The sequence below is a fragment of the Xiphophorus maculatus genome, chromosome 2, assembly GCF_002775205.1.
Source record: "Xiphophorus maculatus strain JP 163 A chromosome 2, X_maculatus-5.0-male, whole genome shotgun sequence".
Lineage (NCBI taxonomy): Eukaryota > Metazoa > Chordata > Actinopteri > Cyprinodontiformes > Poeciliidae > Xiphophorus > Xiphophorus maculatus.
Genome location: NC_036444.1, coordinates 22,956,409 through 22,983,781, shown reverse-complemented (window position 1 = coordinate 22,983,781; position 27,373 = coordinate 22,956,409). Strand labels below are relative to the sequence as shown.

Sequence of the window (27,373 nt, the reverse complement as noted above, 5' to 3'; positions counted from 1 at the left end):
ACAAACTGACAAGCATTTAGCTCATTCATCCATGCCCTTCGGGGATAACAGAAAGCGAGATTACGAGCTGCTTCTCTCGAATTAAATGAAGAAATAACAACGTGATCAATCAGAGGCAATGAGGTGCATTACTCGTAATAGCATTTGTCGGATCCACAGAGAAGTTGTTGGAACATCGGCCCTTTCAAACTCCCCGCTGGTCTTATCGTCTAAATGCAAATTGCAAGAAGTTGGAACCTCCGTCGATCAGCTGAAGTTTCCTGCAAACTTGCAAAATGACACGCAGAAGGGAGCAGGCTCTCTGACGTACAGCTGTAAATGTTTCACAACTAGTTTTGTGTTTTGTTGTCTGTGTTTCTATCTAAACCATTTACTCATCAAATGATTCTAAACTTCTTTGTCTTTTCTGTCTTTAAGGCATCTCTGAGGCTTAACGTGCTCGTGGTACCGCGCATCAGTTCTGACTCATCTTTGTCACAAGCTGGGACTTTCACACAGTAAACCATGCCTTACAAGCAAAAACACAGAACTGCTTGTTGTTTTTCCAGTTGCTGGGAATAACATGTGATATTACTTTTGCCCACAGCAACACATCTTACAGCTTTGAAAGAATGTCCCTTCGTAGATAAGCAGTGCTTTGCAGAAGCAGTAATTATTTCTGAACCACATCACATTTGTACAAGCAAAAATGTTTATGTATTTTTTTGATTTGGTGTGCACATTAGGAAGAGAGAAGTATTTTACTAATAAAAAGGGTGTTGTGTATTTGTTTTCAGACCTGCGTTTCCCGCAATGGAAGCTGCAAGTCTTCTGGGATATGTCTCTACTGAATTTACTAATCTAAAAATAAAAAAAATACAATCATCTTTCAGAAATAGCTCAAACCCATTCAGACTGAATGGACCATTAAGTCTGGACTTTAACTGGGCATTTTCAAAGCGCTGCACCGACAATGGGTGATCGGCTGATACTTACATGTGAAGCGGATCTTATCTACCTCAGCAAAGGTCTAAAAATCACCCACTGTTCTCTATTTCTTCTCTGTTAGAAAGGTTTGCCTGACGGACCCACCCACTAGGTCATGTCTGCACATTTGGAGTTAGCAATAGCCACCCCACTTTGGCAAACTCAGTGACTTTCCTGCTATATTTAGCGACATTTCAGACAAAAAAAATAAATAAATCAGTGTCGGCCAAAATTGGAATTGGCAGGTCTGGCTTTTTAAAGGGGCAGTATTATGTGTTTTCTAGCCACATAGCGCCACTTTATAGCATAACCAAGTAAGTATGTTACCTTCAGTTATGGAAATACTGTATATAAAGAATATGACTTAAAAGAAATTTTACATGTTTTAAAACCTGGAAATTGGGCCTCTATGTCGTTAAAAAGCTCTGTTTCTGAGAGTCCTCCTTCAGAAAGTCAAACATCGCTCCTCTGTTAAGAGTAGTAGCTTGCATAATGAGTTCAGTGGGAGAGTCTCTGAGGAGGAGCTTAGCTCTCGAAGGTGGTGCTGGGTCCACCCAGGCGTTTTGCACAGCTTAACAGCTACTATGGAGATTAAAGGATTTCTCAAATATGCATGAAAGAACAAAGGCAACACTACAGGTCTGTTTTTGATGAGGGAATAACATCATAACATGACGTAAATCTTAAAAAAGTTGATTTTACATAATACTGTCACATTAAGGATCGGTAATCAGTGATTGGCCCGAAAACTGCAATCGGTGCATCCCTACATTACACTGTAGCTCCAGGCTGTAGGGCTATTGTCCAATGGGACAACAACAGAAAGACAATGGTCTTTCACCTTGGATTGGGCGTGTTTTCCCTGTGAATACTCTCAAGTGTTTTTCTGCATGTTGGGGCTTCCTGTGATCAATTGGCACCCCAGCTAGGGTAAGCCCCACCTCACGCCTCATGAGTGTTGAAGACAGGCACTGGGCTTCCCATCACACAATTAGGATAAGCAGGTGTAAGCAACTGATGGATTTTATTTGGTGGTCTCAGAGTAAATGATTTATTTGAAACAGACTTGAGGCTATATTTGCTTTTCCTTTCAGTCAGGCCCTACCTTTTATTGGGCTTTCACATGAAAGCCCAATAAACTACAAGTCTGTGGTCTCCTCCCCCAACCCTTTCCCACCACCACCAACCTCCCATATAATAATACCAAAACCTTGACTGTAGTTCCTTGTGCACACAACAAAGCTGCCACAGGGCATAAGTTACGTCCAATAAACAGCGTCCAGTGTTAGAAGTCGCATGTTGCCACAACGGGACCACTGCTGTGTGAAGAGCGTTTGCCTTCACTGAACGATTCGGCCCCACTGACGCTCATTATGCCCACCACATGTTTAGACCGTTACCACAGATGCGGTCTCCGTGTTTAAACCCGACCAAATCAACGTCTATCTTTGATATGTGTTCATTGTGTCATTGTGGAAGCATTGCGTAGGAAGGCTGGCATTGAGTGCACAGATGCTACAGATCATGTCTGAGCTGACAAAAGTTTGTAGATTGATCTGCAACACAGGCTGACAAAAATCAGGAGGGAAAAGTTTGTTTTGTTTGCTTGCAAAAGAAGCCCCCAACTTCCAGAGTCCGGAGCAATCTTCCATGCCAACTTTGAAAGGTTTCTGCTATCCATTGTGACATTCAGTGACATTTAACTAGCCAGTATTGTGGAAAAGCAATATAAAATTTGGCGCATTAACACTGGAGTCCTGTTCGTCATGTTACTTAGTGTTCCCGGGCTTTTCTTGGTACGCGTTGTTTATTTTGGGGGGCAAAAGTGACATTGAGGGATGGGAGAAAGGAAAGGGCGAGGGAAGAGAGGGATGGCTAACTTTTCCAAACGAATGCTAAATGTGCTGGGTGGAGCAGGGCGCGCCTCCTCAACAGTAGTCTGGTGGAAAACCTTCGGATTGGCGGGAAGACGGTGGGCTGAGTCAGCCACTGGGCACACAACGGCTGATTGAGAGACGGTTAAGTCATGGCAGTGTTGAGGGGAGAGAAAATGTGTGCGCGTGTGTGTGGGCGTGCTTGTGCAGGGGTGTGCAGGCGTGTGTGTGGGGGGGGGGGGGGGGAGGAGGGGGGCATACCGTCACTAATAGGGGCACAGTTGGGCGTGGGTGTCTCTTTTTGCACCCGGTGCTTCTGTATTTGGGGCATGGAATGTTTAGATTAAAGCTGGATGATGGAAGACGTTGGGAGAAAGCATCTGGGGAAAGCATTTACCTGATGAGAGGTGGTGAAGTGGTGGAGTTGATGGGGTTGTTTTTTGAGGAAGGGTGGAGGGGGGGTTCAGTCTGAGCAGGAAAAAGGTCAGTCTGACTGTGCGTGCCCACAGCTGGTTCTCATTATGGAGGCTAATGTGAGGCTCTGATCTCAAACACACACTGACTTTGCAGACCCTAGTTTGAAGCCGGATATGGGTTTTAAGAGGCCCCTTTGCTGCTGCTTCTGTGTCATGGTTTCCCTCCTCAGAGCCCCGCGAGACCGAGCGCCTTGTTTTATGGAAAGCCCTCGCTATCTGACTTGGTCATGGAAGAGTGTGCAGCTATGAAAGGAGAAGTTTGCTACTGATGTTCTATCTGGATGAAGAGAAAAAAAAAAAGAAAGTCATGTAGCTTGAGAGACATGATGATATATTAACATCTCCTTAAAGAAGTTGTTTTATCTCTTGGAACCCTATGCAACAGACCAACCCAACAGAAGGTTGATACATAAAGTGGAAGCAAATGAGCACTAGACGTTTCAAAGACAAAAAGTGTGGCGTGTCGTAAAAGTGTGGTGTAATTTAATAACACAAATACAGTTCTTCTGGAAAGGCCTCAAATGTTTGTTCGAGAACCTTGGTGAACAAACCAAGTTCAAACCAAGGAACACCACAGAAAGGCCTGGGAGAACATTGGGAAAAGGAAAGTTAGAGTCTGTAAAACGATATCAAGCTTTGAACAAACGGAAAAAGTAACACAGCTGCAAAACTACAGACATGGCAAGGAAGAGAATCAGAGAAGAAAGCTATAGTCTCTGGAGAAACTTCAGAAATCCACAACTCAAGTGGGAGAATCTATCATTGGGACAACTGTTACCTATACACTCCACAAATCTAGGGTTTGTGGGGTGTGGTGTCTGATAGCACAGAGGCCTCTGGTTGAACTTGGAGCATATGTGTAAGACCAAGTCCTACACTGGGACTGATCAAATAAGAAAAGGCATGGATTCCAGAACCCTTCAGAGAAGGGTGAGCCCATAAGCTAAGGAAGACCATGTATGAAATTGTTGTGGACAAAAAAGATCTACAGCAGATGCTGTTATAGATCTGCTGATCTTTAAGATCAACTTCTGGAGTTCTTCCCTGATTCGACCAAGATTCCTCGTGATTCCTTAGCTGTGATACTGGCTGCGGTTTGAAATAAAGTCTTTTGCAGTTTTAAGGCATAATGCATATCAATGGAATGAGGAAAGCTGTTTCTGATAGAAAGCCATTAGCCATTTGTCACAAGCCATGTAGGGGACACAAAAGAAAGATACAGGAAGGCGATCTTGTTCAATGAGACCAAAATTAGCCTCTTTGGCTACCTGCTGTGTGTAATGAAAAACCAACCTCTAACTACCCTTATCATATTATCTCCCTCTGTGAAAAATGGTGGCCACCGCCTCATGATGTGTTGCTGTTTTTCTACTGCAGGCACCGGGCAGCTTCCAGCTGTTAAAGGCTCTTCTACTATAAAAAAAATTAAAACTGTATAATTTCTTCCATCTCATCTTATTGGGTCCATTCATCAGAAAATTCCAGTAAAGTGGAATGAGACTAAATTAAATTAAGTTTGATTCAAAATAAAAGTACTTTATTTATCCCAAAAGGAAACTAAATTTATGGGGCTACAGATGGAAAGTGTTTACAACAATATTGCATGTTCATACACTGTCCCATTTAAATAAAATCAATTCAATTCAAATGTCACCAACTCATCCATCATGAAAATCCCTCCTGACTGAAGTCTGGTGCTGGATGACAGTGTCATGGCTTGTTAAAAGCTCAATTTTCAGGCAACAGAGAAGATATTCCTCAATAACATATCCTGGACGACGCCATAAATTTTGTCAAAGCATTTTGCCATTTCTGGAGTGAATGGAGACAAAGTCCCTTAATCAACATCTGTATAAAAAAACATAAGCTTATATCTCAAATGTATCAGTGATATAAAAGACCTAAATGATAGAAAAAGACAAATGGGGGGGGGAAGGTTAGAAGTTAATTTCAGCGATCTGGTAACTATTTGGAAGCCTTACAGCAGCCAAACTAAACCGTAGCTCCGTCTTTAAATCTTGTTCTCTGTTGCAGACATTTAAGTGGCTCAATTTATGACAGTGAATCGCTGCTCAGCAGAGAGTGTTCCCAGCCCGCTAAAAAGCCCAGTGTCATGCTGAAAATTAGCAGCGAAGTGACTAATGCACAAGCTTACTGCGGTCACAAGGGCACTTTTAATGAAGTATGAATGGAGCTATTGATATCATGTCAGAAATGACTGTTAATGACGAATGAGGCAGACAGAATCAGTATGGGCGCAAACATGCTGACATGCAATTTCACTTAGCATAAAAGCCGGGCCCCGTGAAAACTATGAGGCCGAACAATGGTGCTGTCGAGTCTCTTGCTCGTTCAGAGTTTAATTAGCACGGCTCCAGTAGTTTCTCAGATGCTCTACCCAAAGTGCCTTCAAACACTTTCTTTTTTTGTCAAAGTGTGAAGCCATCGCGATTGTGCAACACAACAAAACAGACGGGTCATGTAACAGGACGCCCTGGGACTTTCTAAGAGTCTAGATGCATTGGAAATAATTACGGCCATCAATGCTATTACACTTAAGGCAGGAAGAGTCAAGAAGCAATCTATAAAGCATTAAGTTTCCTGAGTGCTCGAGTAGAAAATCTCTCACTGAGATGATAAAGCTCATGTGTTTGCCGGGGTGTTAAAGTCTTAACTTGTTGCATATGATTGTAGAACATATTCATTTGAATGCAGCTTATGTTTTATGTGATCACTGTCTTTTCTTCTCTAACATATTAGCATTTTCGGAGGCATTTCAAACCTAAGTTGCTTTAACACTCCAGCAACTTACACATTAAAACAGGGGTCTCAAACTCCAGTCCTCGAGGGCCGCAGTCCTGCAACTTTTAGATGTGCCTCTGCTGCACCACCTGAATAGAATAATTAGGTCATTAGCAAGGCTGGGAGAACTGATCTACACAAGGAGGAGGTATTTAAGCCATTTCATTCCAGTGTTTTGTACCTGTGGCACATCTAAAAACTGTAGGTGTGCAGCCCTCGAGGACTGGAGTTTGAGACCCCTGCATTAAAAGGTCTGCATTGCAAGATGCTATAGTAAAAGACTTACTTCTATTACTCAGAATAATAAACGCAATGTTTTTCTTCATCTGGATGCACTGTTGCCATCGTTTCCCTCTTTTCTGCATAATATAGAAATAATATATGTGTGTTGATTTAAAACAAATGATATTAATGCTTTAGTCTGTGTTGTTAAAGATTACCTAAACATCAGGGCTAGTTCAGAGTTCAGTTCTTCCAAATGTGAATATTCTCAGTTTATTTCACACTCGACAGTTTCTCAATTTGTAAGTTTTTATGGTACAAGGGCATCAAAAGGACATTCTAAAATTCATCCTTAGGACTCTTCTCTTTAAGATCTGACATTTTTAAATAATTGAAGCACGATACGCTAGCTATCTGACTAGCTACCGCACCATGCTTCAATTTTTAATACATCTAGAAAGGCTGATATCACATCATAATTCAATTATTAGAAGTTCAAGTTAGCAACAAAAACTAATAATTGAAGCATAATGGGATAGCTAGCTGGATAGCTAAAGACGTATTAGATTTATTAGCAAATCTAATAATTGAAGCATGATGCAACCGCTATCCAACTAGCCAGCGCATCATGCTTCAATTATTTTTTTATATATCTAGCTAGGCAGATATCACATCATGATTCGATTATTAAATTTTCTAGAGAGACTGATATGGTAATGGAATCACTTATTCACTATCTAGTGAGAGCAGACAAAATGTGATGCAGATACTAATATCAAGCTTTTCAAACTTGTCGGAGTTTGAAAAGCCTGAGGATCACAACATAAACTCAGCCCCGACATAAACACATGGCTCAGTTGACTGCTTCCAGAGGAAAACCCAAACCCTTTGGGTTCCACAGTCACACAACGTGCCGTGTTGGCAAACAGGACCGTCGTCCGACAGATTGACTTGTGTGATGTGAAACGACAAAGCGACCTGTGATGCGGTGGGTTCTTGCTTGCGTGTTTATTGTGATCTGAACTGTGACCTGAAAGGGGCTTGTGAAGCAGGTGTTTCCATGGTGATGTGCCATCAGTTTTAGTCTCGCCCGACCAGAGTGTCATCTTCCAGATGGTTGCTACATCCCCTGTGTGACCTGTGCGGTGGCAAACGAGTTTAGGTAGTTAGCCATCTCTCGGCAGGTTCGCAAATTAGTCATGCTCTTAATTTTTGGATAAAGAATTAAACATCCCTCTGTGAGATGTTTCAGGGATTTCGGAATATGAAATTACACCTTAACTTCACGTATGCTTACTCTTAGGTGGACTACTTCAAAGACAAGCAGTTGCATTTTATTCAGGGACATAAGAGTAAATGGGGATAAATGAAAGTGCATGGTACATTTTTTTTATATTTGCATTTGATAAAAAAAAAAGAAGAATGTCGTACAACATCTCCAGAACCGGATGCAGTCAGTTCAAGTTCCTCAGCTACACAAACACTTCATTAAGTTCAAAGGTTGCAGAAAATAGTATCATCACATGATGTTCTAAAATAAATACATCAGAGCACAACACTGTTTGTGAGACTTTAAATCTAATCCTGAAGCAGTCCACATTAAAGAGGTGGTCGTGGTTGAGCGTGGTGTCAAGTTCATTTATCTGCAATTTAACACAGGTATGATGATGAGCCCTAAAATAACCAGCATTACGCCAAATTAGTTTAATTATCCATTCTAAACTGGATGCAGCAGCAGAACAAAGAACCGTTCTGAACTCTCGTTTGTGTTGACATTGTAAATGTAACAAGCCTAAGTGGCTGTAGTTAACTGCGGGCTAATTTCCTGCTGCTGTTGCTCTCTGGGTCATTAATGCCGCACAGCACCGCCGAAGCCGACTGAGCCTTTCACGCTGTGCTATCCAAGTTCACTGTGAGCCTTAAAGCTTTCTGTTTTTCCTCCCTTCCTTCTCCCCCACATCATTGTTTCTCGTAGTTTCACTTTGAAAGGACAATTCAGGTGTGAAGACAAGTAAACTTTAAATTTATCGGACTAAGAAGCACGATGCAGAGGTTGAAAAAGATTTCTCTGTTGCTTTTTGGATAATTTTTTTTCTCCTCCTTTCCTGTCTGCTCCCTTGACACCGTATCCCATCCCCAGTTCACCGGGAGATTTTAAGCAGAAATTCATTACGAGTGTGTTAAAAAGGCTTTACACCTCAAGTCCATGAGCAGCCTTGCTCAGGTTGCGTGAAAGCAGAAAAAGTCACAGCTCCAGGTACCGACGATCGCTTCTCTGAAAACCAAGATTTTTTAGTGTGGACGGGTGTAGAAAAAGGTCGTTCGGTGCGAGGAAGAGTACGGGTTGGAACAATATCGCGGGGGTGTTGACTCCTCTGATGTCACGGGAAGATTATGTTAACAGGCCCAACCATCTGGGACCTTGGCGGTTTGACGGCTTCCGTAGCTTGGCTGGGCTGACACAGACATGCTTTGTATTAGTCAGTCGTAAACCGCAGCAGAGCCCTGAGTGGCTACAGTACTTCTGTTCACGACTATGTTTGGGTTGCAGTGTTCCAGTGAGATCACGACTCCAAACTGGTCATTAGCAACAGGAGAGTTTGATGAGCCTCCACACAATGACACCATTAAATTCTTTATTTAGAATGGATAAATATATTGTTCTGTGCAAGAGTATTCCCTTTTTTTCTCTAGCAAGCTTTATGTTGCTTGTAGGTTATTGGGGTTTCAGCACAACGGAGTGCATAATTGTGACATAAAGGGAAAAGAAGGCGTGGTTTTGATTTTTCTTGCGACAAAAACATCCGAAGAAGACATAAACTTAGCTTCTTCCTTCACGAAATGTAAACAATAATGGAGTGGCATCCGATTTTACTGGTTTTAGGATTTCTGTTTTTTGTCTTTGGTGAAAGACAACGAGCCATTTCTTCCACTAGTGCTAGACTTGCACGTTTGTCTTGGTAGTATTTACCCTGAGTGCCCTGCGCTCAGTCCGGTTCCTGCTTTTGGAGCGGTCTCCGGTCCGCTTGACATCCATACATCCATTCATTCACCTCCACCAAACTGAGAGGTAGGTTTGAAGGCGGACCAGAGACTTTTCTTGTTCCATGTTCACACCTCCCCAAACGAACCGGGATTTCTAGCCAAACGAACTGGAGTTTGTTTGAAACTGACTAATGAACGCATTAAAGGTTTTAGTAATCAACATCCTGAAGTTCATAGAAGACAACAGAAAGTCAATTACTAATCATGCAACTAACAAATCTGGTGGAATAGCAAGAAGAAAGTTGTACCTGAAAGAGAGTCATAACCATTTGTAGTTTGTTAGAAGCCATAAAGGGCCTTGGAAAACATGCTGATGAAGGCACTCTGGTCAGATGAGACCAAAATTACAGTTTCTAACCAACATGAAAAGCTCTATGTGTGGCAGAAACCTAGCACAGCGGCAGCAGCATCAAAGTGCAGTTGCCTTTTTTGAGAAGGGACATGGAAGCTGGTCAGAGTTGATTAGTAGATAGATGGTTGAACGCAGCCCTGAGAAAAGCCTCAGAGGCTGTAAAATGTTTGAAAATGTGGCTCATATGTCAGCAAAACACTCAACCAGAGACACAACTGAAGAGTCAGAATGGCCCATTTAAAGTCTAGACATAAATTCAATTGAAACTGAACGCATACTCCAAAACACTTGCAGCTGTAATTGCACCTATTGGTGCTTTTGTAAAGTAGTGAATAAAGGAGAGTAGAATTTAGATTCACACTGTTCAGATTAATATTTATAAACAAACATGTATTGATCTGTCAGGTTACACCCCCAATAAAATACCTCAAACTTTGTTGCTGTAAACGCCGGAAGAGATATGAATATCTTTCACAAGGTACAAAACCAAAGATGTTTTATTCACGACCAGTTCCTGGTGGTGAATCTGATCATGTTCTATTACAAAAGCTCGTTGTGAGCTTTCAAACTCGCACTGTTCCTTTGTTCGCTCTTCCCTCAAACTTGAGGCATCGCAAACAAGCGTGAAACTGAAAGGAAATCCGACGTTTGACAGTAATTTCTTCGCCGGCTGCTGTTCCAGGCAACGTGGGACGGTTCGAAACCAGTTCCTAGATGTTAGGCGAGACGATTTTGTCCGATTTCCTTCCTTGATTGGGAGTTAAGCTTCACCTTCTAACCTCTGATCCCTACGGATTTCCTCTTCTCGATGCAGTCGCAGCCAGGTGACGAACGAAGGAGGGAAACGGCTTCAGATACAAAGATCCAAACATCTCTCCTGTTGTTTGTGTGGCCTCAACACAGTAAGATTCTTACAGCCAAAGATAGATTTTTTTTTTTTTATGTCCATTTAGTTGTCAAGAAGCCAAGCCTTTCTGACGCCACTCTTGCAAAAAACGGCACCGAACTCAAACAACAGTGAGTCTTTTAGATCCTATTTCCACGCTTTTTTCCCCCGTTTTTTTTTCTCCCCCTACTGGTCTATTTTCCGGAGGTAAAAATTACACTCCATTCCATTGCCGTTCTCCTTTTCAAAGAGAAAGGTCATATTTTTTCTTTTCTGTACCCCTCCCTTTATGTGTTGTGTAAATGTGAGTTTCACAGAGAGAGCTTGAAAAGTTATTGGAGGAAACCTCCCGCTGTGGCTCCATAAGCCTTTTTTTTGTACCTCTTCTTTCTGGCTTGCAACTGGAGTGTTTTTAAAGAGATGCAGAAGCAGATGGGGACTTAAAAAAGGGGGGGGGGCTAAAAATAAAAAATGTGCAGCTTGCTTTCACGCTGAGATATGCAAGTCTGAGAAACGGCTCCATAAAGCCCGTAAAAAGTGCGTCCCCTGTGACTTCTGAAAGGTCTGTGGGGGGCAGAGGGGGACTGTAAGGGGAGGCCCCTCATAAAGCAGCACTACTGTCAAGGTATGTAGAGTTGTGCTCCAGCCCTCTGCTGTTTAACAGCGCTGGAGCTGGCCGCATATTCTTTTACAGACCGGCTGCTGTGCTCAGAGTCAGGCATGTAAACATGTTGCCTACATGATTAAAAGCAGCTCGGAGGCTGTGGTTTGTAGAAAAGCTGTGTTTATGGTTGTTATATTGTCATAGCACAGCAAAAAAAAAAAAAACAGAAAAAAAACTTTGGTAGTCAGTAATTATTATGAGTTTATAGAGTCTTTCCTGAATGTTTTACAGTGTGTTGTTTCAACCTCATCAAAACCTCAATGGCGTGCCAAATTTTGATTTCGACACGAAAGTTTCGATATATGAGAACCGAAGGAAAAGGAGAGTGAAACAAAAGATTCATTCATTCAGTTGTTGTGAAAAAGGGGGAAAGACTCAGTTTCTGTTGCAAATTATAACAGAAGTTATTTTCCACCCAAGTCTCAACTGCTTGTCGAGCTTTTATATTATTTGATTCCACCTGTAGTGTTCAAACAAAGGGGGCTGTCAAACTCATTCTGGGCCACATCAAGATCATGAATTTCCTTAAAGTTGCAGTATGTAACTTTTAATAAGTATCTAAAAAGACATTTTTTGTAAAACTGTCACCATGTTGTTACAGTATAATATGAGAAAGAAAAGCCCCCAAAAAAAAAAGATCAACCTCCGTCCCGAGCTACTATTTCTGCCTGAAGAAATTCAACACGCCCAATCAAAAGATTAAGATCGTAGCGCTGTCAATCATGCAGTGTAAATGCTGCTAAATGTGCAAATGACAACCAGTCAACTCATGGTTCCAGGAAAACGGTTTATCTGCCGTCAACGGGGGCTAAGCTAACTAGCCTGAGAATCATTGGCAGGCTAGCTGTAGCGTAGCAAACAGCAAAGGGAAGGACGGTGGCGGCAGGATGATTGACAGCGCTTGGACCCTCCTCCTGGCTCTGATTGGTCGATTCTAACAGAGCTGTGTATTTGTTCACAGCAGGACCAAAGAAAGAAAACAGAGGAGTTCAAATGTTTTTCAGAGATTATCTGTCACAATATAATACTTTTAACAAATATGTAAAAAATATTTTTTTAACAAAAGTCATACTGCAGCTTTAGAGGGTCTGTTGTGCAAGAATGTCTGGGTAAAACCCATTAAATTGTTAAAATATTAATAAATAGCTGTCTCTATAGTACTTCTTGAATTAAACAATATTAAACATCATTTGATATTGATCTAATTCTGCTTTGATTTCATTGATAAAATATTTAAGCACACAGCTGTTTCTTAAGGTTATTTTTATAACTTTAAATTCTACAATTTAAAGGGTCACATAAGAAAAGCTATGGCGGGCCAGATTTGGCCCCCGGGCCTCGAGTTTAACACATGGAGGCTAAAGCATTACAGAACCTCACATTTACAAAGCCTTGCAAAAGTACTTACTGATGTTTTCCACAAACCAACTAATGGCCACAAAATTAAACATTTTAGCCTGCACACGAAGTGTTGCATATGAAAAAGCAGCACTTTTCTTCTCCCATAGCCTTATTGTAAAATATAGTAGTGGCAGCATTATGCTGTGGTGGACAAGGGATTTAGAGTAGAGTGGAGATTCACCTTCAATTAAGGCTGCAGTACAAAATTTACAGTCAAAGCTACAATGCAGTGGTTTTTGTCAAAGCGTATAAGAATGGCCTAGTCAAAGTCCAGGCCTAAATTCCTGTGTCAGGACCTAAAGATTGCTTTTCACCAACATTCTCCCACCACGCTCAGAGTTTAAGCTGTTTCCAAACTAGAATGGGAAACAATTTCAGTTTTTAGATGTACGAAGCTTGAAGAGACACATTTCAATAAGCATGTTGCTAAAATTCCAGTGAAATATTGATCAACTAAATATTGATTTAGAAGGTTGAATAGAGATGAACTGAATGTGAAATGGATTCGTTTAGAGGTTTGCAAAAGTTCCACTGAGAGTGAAAACGTCCACATTGCCCTGTAAGAAACGGAACTCCACAGGAACAAAGTTGAGGTGATCGGTGCTTCTCCAGTCGCCATCGTTCCATTTCTTCATCTTCAGTCGACTGATTACCTGGGAGGCCTGTAATGTTCAGGTATTCCATCCTTTTACGGCCTGCATTCACCGTTTCCAGAGCCAACGGGAAATCTGATGTTCTTTACCGGCACAAGTGCTGCTGACCCCCGGCAAGAGACGTAATTGCTCAACGCGTTAATCACCACGTTGCCTTACGGTTAATGCCGTAACAACGCGAGCTGCTCTCCAATTCAATCCGTGGCTAACAACACCCTGTCGTTAAATAATTACATGCTCAGCGTTTTGTACCAGGCTGAAGTAGGCACAGCCCAGAGAAAAGGAAAGAAATCCACCAAACGACCTCTATTTATAGTGACGTTAGCGGCAGTTTAACTGAGCTAGACAAGGAGATGTATGGAGGGGAAAAAAAACATCCAAGAATCCATCTTTTTCTGCAAAATAGTCTTGAGTTAGAAAATATATGTATAAAAACACTTAAATCTACATATGGTTGTAATATCTATGACTTGACTAACATGTTCATTGTTTACCTAAAATAGTAGCCATCAGCAAAACAAATTACCCAAGAAATCTAGTTCATGTTTCAAATCAGAAAGTAAGTCAGTCTCCTCTGTACTAAACTTCTCTGTACTTCTCTGTTATATGAAAACAGAATGAAAAGGAGAATGAAACAACAGATTCATTCATTCAGTTGTGCTAAAAAGGGGGGAAGACGCAAATTTCCGTTACAAATTATAGCAGAAGTTAGTAATGAAATACTAGCCGTCTGCATTGGCCGAAAAACAAGACTCTGCTGTGCAAACAATAAAGGATTGTGAATCAATAAGTTGAACAACTTCTTCAGGGACTTCTCTTTATGGTGGGTAAAAGTCAACACGCACAATCTCTGGCCATGGCGTGTAAAGTTTTCCGCTCCTTAAGACTCAGGGTGTTCATTTTCTGATAATGGAGCACTGTCCAAAAACATCCAAACATCGTCTCCTACTTTTAAAGGATGGAAAATGTGGCTTTGTGTTTTCCTGCAAAAAAAAAAATCATACCAGGCGGGTTTCCGACGCAAACTTAAGTCTCCTCATAGGAATGCAAAAGATGAAGAGACAGCGAGAGGCAAGCAAAGGTGTACGCTTATGTTACACCAATCCCTATTGTCTTGTTACAATATACAGATTCTCCGTTTATGCTAATTAAAATTTCCTCGCATTCATTTTCTGATTCATTCAACTGATGATTACTTAACTACATGAATAAAGGTTTGGGCTTCCAGTCCAAGATGGTTAGTTTGTCTACAAGTATGGAAAACAAAAGGTGAGACATAAATGCCAAAGTGACTTAAGTTCTCCTGGCACACTCTTCTTCCCAATAGCATGAACTATTCAAAACACTTAAAAGACGTTTTCACAAAATGTGCTACATTTGTTAATGTTTATGCCAACTTAAGACCCATTTTTCGATGTGGCAGAAGGTAACAGAAACAATGCAACACCATTTCAACCTTCAACAGATGAACAAGGAGGATGTTTAAAAGGAAGATACAGAAACTGAAAATAATTTGATCCAAGCGGTTGTCATGCAGGTAATGCATCACAAATTAGTGACAGATTTTCAAACACTTGGAGAAAGTTATCCATTTTCCCCCGAAGGCAAGAGAAACAAAACGAGCCAGGAAAGAAAAATGCCTGAGATCACGCTTGCTCCTTTATTTCCAAATCTTGGGGTACGATCCAACCAAAGCTCGGCTGGGCTTTTGAAAATTGTGAATTTATTTGTTAATGCACTTGCATATAAAAGAACTCCGCTCCCTCATTTTCCAGTTTCAGCCTGCAGGCTATTGTGTAATTAGCGCTCGGCTTTCATTTCGAATAGCTTTGCCTAAGTAGCAACCCTCTGACCTGTTCAAAACACAGCCCACGGCACAGCCAGTACCAGCTAACGAGACGACAGCCACCCAGATTTGACATTTTGAAAATGAACGATGCGGAACTGGGGTAATTTGTCGAGGATGTAAAGTGGGATGTGTTGAATTTTCAGTTCGACCGGATGTAGCGGAGCTTCTCTAAAGAGTAACATCGCTGAATGTGAGGCGGATGCTCCGTTGGTGTGCTTCTTTGCCGACTTTGTTGATGACAGAGAGGCTTTGGAATGCAAATGCCTCTTAGTGAAATAAAGGAATGTGCAGGATGATAGCAGCGTGGCTTTCCTTGTTACAGACATCAAAAGGCTTTTCTTTGCTTATATTTAAGGACCGGGAGTTTTATTTAAAGAGTGAGAAACAAAGGACAAACTTCCCCTTAATAGTGCAGTAGATAATTGAAAATGTCATTAAAATCTTTCACACAAGAAAAAAAAATCCTAACTTGGCACAGATGTTCCCAAGGGCTTACTAGTTTTAGAATAAAACAAAAGTTAGCCACTGAAAAAGACAAGATGGCCGCCACGGTCTTCAAGGATAATTCAGTTTTGTTCTATATTTGCCAATATTTATCACAGATGAATGCTTTGGTTTCAGATCATACACAATGCAGCCCACAGAAATCATATTTACTTTTAACTTTTTAATTTTTTTTTTTAGATGGCCACTGGGGTTGTCATGTAAAATACATTGTTGCCCTAAACGTTCCAATTAGATGGAGTCTGGTGTGAAATCATAACCTATGAGTTTTGAGCCATATAAATCATATATAATATCTTTATTTTGTGCTTTCCTTTAATGGTTGACATTTTTCAAATGGCCGCTATGGTTCTGAGGAAGAATGGATGTTTACACTAAAATTGGCAGTCGTTATTGCTAGGGCGAAGAAAACAAAAAGTTAGGTTCACTAAACACTAATGTGCTAAAGAATCTAGGCTCTGCTATCGCTAAACAGCTAAAGACATTGAAAATTAGCAAACGCTAATGCTAATCTCCTTCCCGTTAACGGCTGGTTTGAGACTAAGAGCAAAGTCCTCAGTTTCTGATTTTGATACATATTAAAATTGGAGTTGCATAAATAAGATGACCAAAGTCAATGATGTGACATAAGGTTCATCCAAGTAATAAAAATGACTTTTTAGGCAATAGAAAGGCTCAAAAGTGCCAGCCATCTTTAATAATGGTCAATCATACTGAATTTGAAGTAAATAATGAGAAATGCGAAAGGAATACAACCTGAGGGATGAGAATAGATGTTTGTATGCAGATTTGAAAGATTTTTACAGAAATATGCAGCACTATTAAATGGCAGAAGGTAAAAATGGCAGAACGGCACTAATGTACAGCACAGACAGAAACACTTTGGCTTGAGTCTTGGGAAAATGTCATTTTTCCATGAATTGATATGAATGTGGAAGTTATATGATCTTATGTCATCCTGTGATGGATGTTTTTCCAGAGATGGTTGGGTCGGAGGGGCTTCTGTTTTATGGCGTCGAGCCCAGACTTTTGCCAGGCTTATGGATGCATCTGTTGAGTCTGAGGGAACATTTTGACCCTCAGTATCTCACAGGAATGTTCTAACTTTCATAAATCACTGTCTTGATCTGCTTCACTGTTCCAAAATATTCTAAAGCGCTGGAGTTAAGGATTCAGAAAAGTGTTTCTTATGCATCACAGTGACTTTCTGTGTCTTGAGCCATCACCTTTGTGAGGGCAAAGCAGGTGGCTCATTTAAAGCCTCCCTTTTACATCTCCTGCTAAGAGAGTGGAAAGTCTTAGCTGAGGAAACTGGGTCTTGGAAGCTGTCCATTTTCATTTTCAGAGCATGTGCGCTGGTAATTAATTGACTTCCTCCCCGGTTTACATTTTGTCAAGTGCTCCAAAGAGCAGAAACCGAGGCAGGTGGCTGAATTAGCATATCCCTTGAAAATGAGGCAAGTCAAGGCTGGGAAATCCTGCGTCACAGCATTCTATATCCCCGGAAAACCTCCACAGGCGTAAAGACTGATGTCTCAGTCAGAGAATGCCTTTGAGGCCAGGGTCGCTCCTGTTCAGCCGCGAGTTGCTGGAGGCTGTGTGATTAAATAGAAATCAGGTCGTGTCAAATGTGAGATCCCCAAAAATGTTGGTCTAATTGCTTTCTCTAATTTTCTGATTTTGTTTTATAGTCAGAGAGCTGCCAGTCAGCAGTTGTCAGGTGACTTCATACAGCATCATATGCAGGGGTCCTTTTCTTTTATGCAGCTGTAGCATGCACCTGAATTTGCCAACAACAAAGCAACTGGTAGTCTTAAGCTGAGTAGTCCGTTCAACTTCAGCGAACGAAACATTAAAAAAGTGGTTCAAAGAAAATCAACTGTTGTTGAATACTTGGTTAAAGTACTGTTTTTTCTTTTCCTGTTTTACAGAATCCTACTTTGGGGATAGCCACTGTAGCATAGTAGCCGTCCAAGATGTCTCAACCTTCCAGCTGTCTCTGAAGTTCAAAACGAGTCGCCGAAGTGGTCTTCTGCTTCTGGCTGCTGGAATGGAGGACTACCTGATCCTGGAGTTGCTAAATGGGAAACTACAGGTGAGGTTCAACTGAAGCAGAAGGAATATATGTTTTTGGGAAGGGTGTCATGTGGAAAAATAGCACAACCGATTAAAAATGGAGTTTTTTCAAAAGGTTAACAGAATATCTACTGTTTCATCTGCCATGCTATACTGACACATAGGACAAATGATACATCCACATACTTGTGGGAAACGGGTTGGCGTTTTCTAAAAACACTTGTCCGCACAGAAACATTTCCAAAAATGATTTTTATCAGCACAGAAATGCAGAGAACGGCCCAAAATGCAGTTTTTTTCTCACCCGGACCTGTAGGCGGAAGTATGGGACAAGGCCTCTGCATAAGGTGGCATAAGGTGACCAATAAGGTCAAAAAACAAAAATGGTGGGCGTGCCGTGGTGGCGGAGGGGTTAGCGCGACCCACATTCAGAGGCAACGTAGCCTCGACGCGGCTGTCGCGGGTTGGACTCCCGGACCCGACGACGTTTACCGCATGTCTTCCCCCCTCCATTTCCCCCTTTCCTGTCAGCCTACTTTGAAAAAGGGACACTAGAGCCCACAACAAGACCCCTTGTGGGGCGATACAAAAAAATAAATAAATAAAAAAAAAATGGTGAGCACCAAGCCGCAAGTGAAATCTTTTGTGTGGAGTGATAAAGTCAAGTTTCTTCTTGTGTAACATTGGTTTATGAAACTAGTAAACTGCAAGAAGACCATATAATCTGCTATTTTTATTGTTGAGTATGATGTGTTTGGGATTATAGGGTTATAGGTAAGGTGATAGGTTGGGCCTATATGTCCATGCTTTCTTTTTTTCAGTCCACATAAAGACACAAATGAGGGATTTTCACTTTGACATCTGTTTTTAAGAAAAAAAAACTTTTAGGGTACTCCTACTCTGTTTTATTGTGGATGTGGGGCAAAAACAGTTAAAAATTGCCCCATTTTCAAAAGACAAGTTCCCATGTGGAGGACCCGGATTCTGACCCAGGAAGTCCTATTTATTTATCTCATTCCCCAATCAAATTTCAGTATTTTTTTTAGATAGGACAGTGACAAAAGCTTTTAGGTTACATGTCGTTTTGCTGGAGAATGAGAAATAATTTCAGAACTTACCCACTTTAAATGTCATGCTTAGCCTATTTAAATTCATTGTAAAACAAAAATAAGCATGAAATTAAAGTAATGTGGAGGCATTAAGGTGCACAGTTTCTTATAACTGTGGCTGGAAATTAACATTCAAGCTCATCGTATAAAGGACTTTGTGCCTCTTTCCATCATTTAAATTGCCTGTGATTGAGCCTAAATAAAGTCCAGCTGTCCTTGTGAGCTATTTCCTCATGCAGAGACCTTCCACAGCACTAGTGGGATCTCGCTGTCAAAAGTGATCAGTCAGGAAAAGGTTGCAAAAAAACCCCAATTCAACGGCATTAGGTACATGGAACACAGGGAAGACAGAAATAATAAAGTGGAGAAAATATTTCATGAGCGTGACATTATCAAGACTTATACGTCGGTCTGGAAGTGATTAAAAATCAGGGGGATGAAGAGGACATGTCAGAGAGGATGCCAAGAGGTTCACAGAGCAACACTGAAGGAGCATCAGGAATTTATGAGCTGTAATATAGTTAACTATCACCCATATTCTTTATATGTGTGGACTGTGAAGAAGGTTGACAAGACGGAAATCTTTTCTTAAGAATAAAAACCATCTAATTTCAGCTAAGTATTGCAAATGGATATCTGAAGTCACATGAGGAGGTTTGATGAAAACAAAGTTGAACTTTTTAACCTAAAGATGTGTAAATTCAACACTACACATCACAAAAAAAGAAAAGTGCCAAGTATTTTACACAAAGTCCATATACTTTTTATGCATACTGCACATGCAGACCTCAATTTATGAATTAATAGTTTTTATATTGCAGTTTTATATAACTACTGTAACTACTGTAGTTTGTTATTCAGAAAAAATATAGATCTGAAGTTACGTAGTGACCTTCTTTTGTCCTCTTCCCATAGGCACGAATGAAAGTGGGAGCTGGAGAAGTCATGCTGTCCTCTTCTCAAGACGTGCCGTTGAACAACCTGAGGGACCACCAGGTGTTTCTGACATTGCAAGATGGCAAGCTCACCATGATGATAGTTCATCTGTTTTCAACATACGTCCCTGTGGATCTTGGTGGGGAAAGGCTAAATATCGACCGTGGCATTTGGCTTGGAGGAACCGGTGACCTGGACACTCCCTATCTCAGGAACGCCATCCCACCTTTCCGTGGCTGCATTACCGACGTTAAATTTGAATCCCATCAGTTTAACATTCTCAACTCGGCATTTAAGCAGTGCCAAGACACCAAGCAATCTTGCAGCAGTGAGTTTGAGCATAGAGACGGGGAGACAATCAGTTTCAGCACTCCAGATTCCTTTGTGTCCTTCTCTACATGGAGTGAATCTGCTAATGCTCCAATGTCACTGGAGTTTCTAATGAAAACCACCATAGAGGATGCTTTACTTGTCTTCCACCATGGCCAAAAGTCAGACTTTATTGCTATCGGTGTTGTAAAAGGCTATCTCAACGGGGTTTTGGATCTAGGAGACGGTTTAAAGTCACTTGAAAATACACAGGTGCAGCTGGATGATGACCAGTGGCACAGGGTCCAGATTCAGGTTAGCCTGGATTCTTTTGTTCTTAAAGTAGACAGCCAATCATCCTCCATTCCTCTCGACTCATCACAAAAACTGGATTTGGTAGGAAACCTGTACTTTGGAGGCATCCAGAAGAAGATGAAGGAAGTATTTAGTGAAAGTGGGTCCTTGAATCGTTTTGAGGAATACATCACATCTGAGTCTTTCATTGGATGCTTTGGGGAAATTAAAGTAAATCAACGGGACAAAGGTCTGCAGGATGCTTTGGTGACCAAAGATGTCCATATAAAATGTGAAGGAGATGACTATGACTACTCAACTTATGAAGAATTTGATGGACCCACCACTTCCTCACCCATTGTTGATTTCGTAACTCAATTTGCTGAACCTCAATTAAACGAGCAAGAATGTTATCCAAACAATTTTGAACCTGAGGTGTTCAGAAATGTAACAAAACTTCTCAACATCACCACTTTGCGAGTACCTGATGGTGAAGAAGCCTATCTTGATATCAACAATCTGAGACCAACATTTGACCTCAGCGCTGCTGGGTTGAGCCAATCGCAAATTATCTTTACACTCACCAGTGATCCCTGGTATGGCCTGGTTGACGTTAATGTCAATAGAAACACTGAAAAATTCTCTCTGCTTGATGTGGTCGACAAGAAAATCAAGTATATGCATGATGGAAATGGAGGAACCAGTGATAAGATCTCCTTATATGTACGTGTTCTAAGTAACAGCTACCTTCCAGGGTGCCTAAAAGGTACCCACAGTTATTCGATTCCGGTGGAAATTATTCCAGGCAGGGCCTCACCAGGATCCACTGTAGAACTTCCTATCACAGAAAAGGGAAGATCTCATTTGAGCCCCAACCTTCTTAAAATAAGTCAATCCGCCTCCAATTGTGACCAGTTAGTAATAACTGTGACCTCGGCTCCCTCTTTTGATTTTGGTTACCTGGTAAATAGTCAGCAACCAGGAAGAAAAATCTCAGAGTTTACATGCAGAGACCTGAAAGATGGAAATATCTATTTTGTACACAACGCAGGCAGTACCAGTGAAATGACCTTGAAAATGTCGGAGGGTGGGTCAGTAACTCAGTCAAGCACTTTTATGTTGTTGGCGATACAACCAAATGCAGTCATTGTCGGCACCACTGGCCTTAGCGTAGTCCAAGGGAGCAATGCGTCAATAGGGATTCAGAATCTGGCTGTCAGCCATCATCCTCGTAATGGGGATATTTTATATAACGTCACACAACCTCCTGTGTTAGGAGAATTAAGAGTTAGAGGAAGAGATGGCATGTACACGCAAGTTACAAGTTTTCATCAGTTTCATCTGGATCGAGAGCTAATTAGGTATTTTAGCACAGATACAGATAGCCATGAAGACATTGCAGTGGATAACATTCTGTTTGACATCCATTTGGGAGAGTTTGTTCTCACAAACAACCTCTTCCGAGTTGAGATCCAACCTCCCAAAGTAAAAGTTTCATATCTGGAACCTCTGGAAGCCAAACCTGGAGAGAAGCAGATAATCACAAAGCTTCGGGCTGAAGTGCAAGGCAAAACCCCAAATCCGCAAACAATTAAATACATTCTTGTGAAGTCTCCTGCACATGGTAGTCTCCAGATATCAGACAAAGAGTTGAACGAGGGTGACATGTTCACACAGAAGGACATTTTGGACAATGCTTTGAGTTACATAGTGCGGATGCAAGGCTTTGTGGATACTAATGACCAGTTTCAGTTTAGAGTCTCTGTTGAGGACCAGTACTCTCCATTATACAGCTTCCCAATAAGCATACTTGCTGGAACGGATGACTATGTTTTGACAAATAAGCATCTTGTTGTTTTACAAGGAGGTGAGCTAGCTTTGAACAAAAACCATCTCTGGCTGCAGTTTTCAGTTTCTCAGGACATTTTGTATAGAGTCACACAAGAACCAAAGCATGGACGCCTTATAAGGGATACCCCAGGACTGCCTAGATTTGATGGGGCAGTTAAATATTTTAGTAATGAAGATCTTGTACATGGTCAGCTGATTTACAAGCATGATGGCTCCAGGACTACAAGCGACGAGTTCCACTTCTCAGCCACTCAGCAAGATACAGACAGTCCAAAAGTGGTGACGGGTATCTTCAAAATACAGATTCAATTCAAGAATGAGCACGTCCCAGTGAGGATAGTGGATAAAGTCTTCAACGTAGTCCGCCGGGGTCAGCGCTTGCTCACAACCAACGTCATTCAGTTTAAAGACGACGACTCAAATTTCAATGACACTCAAATTGTTTATGCCAGAGAAGGAATTCTTTCGGGCAATATCATGTCAGCGTCCAATCCGTCGCAGCCAGTTTTCCGTTTTACACAAGCTGACCTGAGGGACAAGAACATCTTATTCGTTCATCATGGAGCAGATCAAGAACGGTTTCCTCTGCAGGTTTCAGACGGCTTTCATAAAACCACCGCGATGCTTCAGATCCAAGCTGGTGAGCCCTACCTTCAATTGGTGAACAACACAATGATCGTCATTGACCATGGAAGTACCAAGACCCTAAATACCAGTCTATTGAGCGCAGACTCCAACATGGACATCAGAGATGAAAGCGAGATTAAGTTCGAGGTTACTTCCCCACCCAGCGATGGCAGGATTATCGTGAGTGGGATTGAGGCTTCACAATTCACCCAGGAGGACTTGAAAAAGGGAGTCGTCTCATATGAGCACAATTATGAAAGCCTCAAGGCCAAGGATTCCTTTGGTTTCACAGTGCGAGCAAAGGAACTTTCTGAAAAAGGCATATTTAAGATAAAGATTTTTAAACAAGGTTACCTTTCAGAGCCAGAGGTGATAACCAATGAGGTCATCATTTCATATGAGGGGGAGCACACCATAATCAGCCAGGATCATCTCAAGGTAATCTTTACAAACTGGAGAATTACAATTCGTTGAAAAAATACCAACCTTTTACTAATAGTTCTAATATCTAGAACTTTTACTGTACTAGATATTAGAACTGAAGTTTTAGTTTTATTTGCAAAAATCATGTTTTTCAATAAATTTTAAATTTTAATTAGGGCTGTCAACATTAACGTGTTAATCTAAAACGTTTAACATGTTAACATTGCATAATGCAAATTAATCACATTACCTATTTTGACCTAAAAGCTCCTCTCCTGTTGACGTTTACCTAGTTCAGAGTAGCGCATTACTTGGCGTTGTACTGTGTTAAATAATGCAGAGTCACAATTGCGAGCGAAAAGATGAGCAAGGAGAAAAATTCACTTTAAAATATTGTGATTAGTGGGCGTGCCACATAGAGAGGCTATAGACCTTGACACGGTTCTCCTAAGTTAGACTCCCAACCTTGGTTCGTTTGCTGCATGTCTCTCCCCTGTCCTCTCTGCCTCCTTCCTATCAGATTACTATAAAACTAAAGGCCATTAGTACCAAAAATTATTTTTAAAAACTCATGGACATTTGGATCAAACCAAGGAAGTATGTAGCCTACGTACTGCAGTAATGAATTGTCCTTCTACTGAAGCACTAACAGGTTATAGTTAACATTTCTAAATTAGATTAGAAACAAAATTATTTCTTTTAAACCTCTCTGAATATGAAAACCTGGAAGACTGATGTTTGGTTTGATGCAATAAAACTCAAACATATTTTGAAAACAGGGTGTGATCAATCTGAATTTTTTTTTTATTGATTGACAGCACTAATTTTAATACAATGTAGCAACAATTACAAGAGACATGTAACTTTCCTTTGGTTTGTTGAAGCTTTCTTGAACGTTGAATGTGTCAGAGTTCGCGAGACTCCTGAAGAAAACTTTACCATTTCGTAACCCTGCTTCTAATCTACCACATGAAAGCTAGGGCTGATGTGACTGTACCGCTGCTGCTTTTAATTTGGTGTATGCACTAAATTGCAGTCTATTACGTGTGGAAAACAGAGCACTGAGTATCCCCACAGGAGCTTTCTGAAGCTTGGTGTTATTTCTAAGATGAGCCTGCATGCACTTCATCCTAAAAGCAATTAATGAAGTTTAAATTGCTGGTCCAGTCATAACACACTCTGAGTGCATCTTTGTATGTTTTGACTTTCGAAATAATGAGAAACCTTTTTCTGAAAGTAAAAACGTGAATTTCCACAACTGTGTTCTCAATTTAGTTCTGCAATATCGACCTGTGGATCCCCAAACCACTGAACAATTCATAGAGGAAAGCCTTGACAGATTGGCCCCGTCCAAGATCTGGGATGTGAATTTGACCTGTGGGAGCTTTCGCGTCCTTACTATGACATGAATAGTAGCCTCATCTTCTGGAATAAAAAAATAAAAATAAAGCATTAGCATGCCTGCTAGACAGGCCAAGGCCTCAGACTCCAGAGAACAGATTAAAATATTTCAGAGAGGGATGGGCTTTAAATCTGCATGTGTAGAAAAACAGCAGCTTAATTGTTTCCAAATGACACAAAAATATTTTTAGGAGTTGCTATCAAATTTGTGTCAAAGCATGTTTCAGCTCCTTAATGTACAATATGCCACAGTCATTAAGTGCAAATGAAAACCTGAACTCGACATTGCATGATTAGAATGAACAAGCGCTTGTTCAAAGGAGAAATAGCAGCAATGTGAAGATGTCCCCACAAATTCTGCAACAACAGTTTGAAATTAAACCGGTTTCACTTGTTTTCCAAACTGGTTGAGACGATTTTACAGTTTACAGCCTCCTCTCCAAGATATAATGTAGCTTTGCATTATTAATAAGATACTGAATTCTAAATCACATGTGGAAAGCTCACTGGTGTTTCATGCTTGAGGAAGTATTTCACCTGTGTATACTGAGATAAAACATATAATGATGGGTTTTGTATGAGTATATCAAAATGTCAGCCTTACACAAAGCGTGGTCTTTGGATTTAGAAAGCAGCCATTTTTTAAAGGGGCGGTATTATGTAAAATGTTTTTTTTTTTTAGCTTTACGTCATGTTATAATGTTAATCCCTCATCAAAAACATACCTAAAGTTTTGCTTTGATTCTTTTATGTACATTTGAGAAATCCTATAATCTCCCGTGGCAACCAGTCAGCTGTCAGTTTCTTAAAGCGACAGAGGCCCAAATTTAATTCCTTCTATTACAAAGTCAAATTTCACTTAAGTTATATTAGATAAATACAGCATTTTTATAACTGGACGTAACAGTTACTTGGATGTGCTGTAAAACTATTCTATGTGGCTGGAAAACACATAATCCTAACCCTTTAAGCTTTTATTACAGGTTTTATTGACATTTTATGCACTTGGTTTTCTCTAATATAAAAAATACTGATAATGTCAACCTTTGCCTTTCAGGTGGAGCAGACCGATATCCTTCCTACAGACATGATTTTCACACTGAAAAAATTACCTAATCTGGGTCATGTGGTCATGCTGAAAAACAGTTCAGAGGTCGCAGGCTCCCCGATCCTCGACTACATCCACTCTTTCTCTCAGGAAGACATCAATCTGAGCCGCGTCTTCTACGTGTCTGCATCTTTGCAGGTTAGTGGGTACTTCCTTTCATTCTGAACAGAAATAAATCTGAACAAACCCCGTCTCCGATGGCCCGTCGCCGATTATCGGAAAATCGTGTCAATGTCTGTCTCTTTCAGGGAAGCGACAGTTTCACGTTGGATGTGAGCAATGGTTTCAGCACGGTGGAGGACCTGACCGTCAAGGTGGACATCATGCCCCGATTTATACCCATTCAGGCGTCCAACTTCTCCATCAAGGAAGGCCTCAGTCGAGTGATTAACGAGGAGATTCTGAACATCTCGAATCATTTCTACAGCTTAGTAAACATCGACTTTTCTGTGGAGGAGCTTCCGCAGCATGGTGAAATCCGCAACCTGGAAGGAGACGAGCTCTCTTACTTTACATGGGATGATGTAAGCATACCTACATATCTGTTTTATGCACTCCTATTGGAAATAATACAAACTGAAACAGCAAGATTTGTCTACTGAAATATATTCTTAATGGGACATGAAATCCACACCAATTGTTACCAGCGTTTAGTGTGAATTTCAAGTTAACAGTCTGATTAGAAATATGCTGACTTAGAAAAAAATTGAAGGTGTTCAATACTTATTTTCCTCTTCTTATGCCTGCCATAAATAATGCACGGTCACAAAAACGTGACAAGCTGAAACATGTCTTTGCCAATTATTTTCTCTCACTTTCCCTTTGACATTACCTTATAACATAAGTATTGGAAAACAACAAGATACAAGTACCCAGTGTACCACACATGTAAATTCATGCATTTTACAATTCCGTGCTTATAAAAGATGTCTTTCCATTAAATTTGCAACAACACAGATGAACTTAAATAAAAAGAAATGCACATAATGTTCGCATTTCAGGGCCGAAAACATCCCACGGTTGTCTCGTTTTGAAAAGCAGAAGAATGAATCTTTTTATCCGATCCTAGTGACTCTGGGGAGCACAACGTCTTACTCCCAAAAACTGCATCGCGGTTGCTACGCCACACCAAGGCATCACAGTGAAGTTTTCCCTAGCTATTAGCAGTTAGCTCTGCTTTGAGGTTTGTTGTGCTGTAGCAGGCGGAGAAGTGGGGGGAAGAATGCCAGAGCCGCTGCAGCGCATCTATCTGGTCTCCCTCCGTGCGGTTGAGCCGCCCCGGCTTCGGGATACCATGAAAAATGGATGAGTTCTTTCGAGTGGAAAACATCATGCATTGTGAATGGAGAACATAGTTTAGCGGAGGTAGTCAGTCACAAATCTGAACGTTCCTGCAGCTAGCCTTGGTTCTCTCCCCCTCTCTCTCCTTTTCCTTCACTGAGCCACGGTGGAAAAACTGACGGTGCCTTCGGACCGCTCGGAGCCAAAATAAACCAGCCTGGTGTATTCCTATAATAATGAGTAGGTGCATCCAAACGTTCTCCC

The 27,373-nt window shown here is 41.0% G+C and overlaps 1 protein-coding gene across 1 annotated transcript in view; it reads left to right on the top strand.

Moving 5' to 3' along the window:
* cspg4 (chondroitin sulfate proteoglycan 4) overlaps window positions 1-27,373 on the top strand; it is a 93,538-nt gene that overhangs the window by 42,633 nt on the left and 23,532 nt on the right. Inside the window, exons 2-5 of the mRNA XM_023350891.1 lie at window positions 17,626-17,789; window positions 19,795-23,334; window positions 25,778-25,966; window positions 26,077-26,352. Of these exons, the coding sequence (XP_023206659.1) occupies window positions 17,626-17,789; window positions 19,795-23,334; window positions 25,778-25,966; window positions 26,077-26,352 (4,169 nt within the window). The remainder of the gene's footprint in view (window positions 1-17,625; window positions 17,790-19,794; window positions 23,335-25,777; window positions 25,967-26,076; window positions 26,353-27,373) is intronic.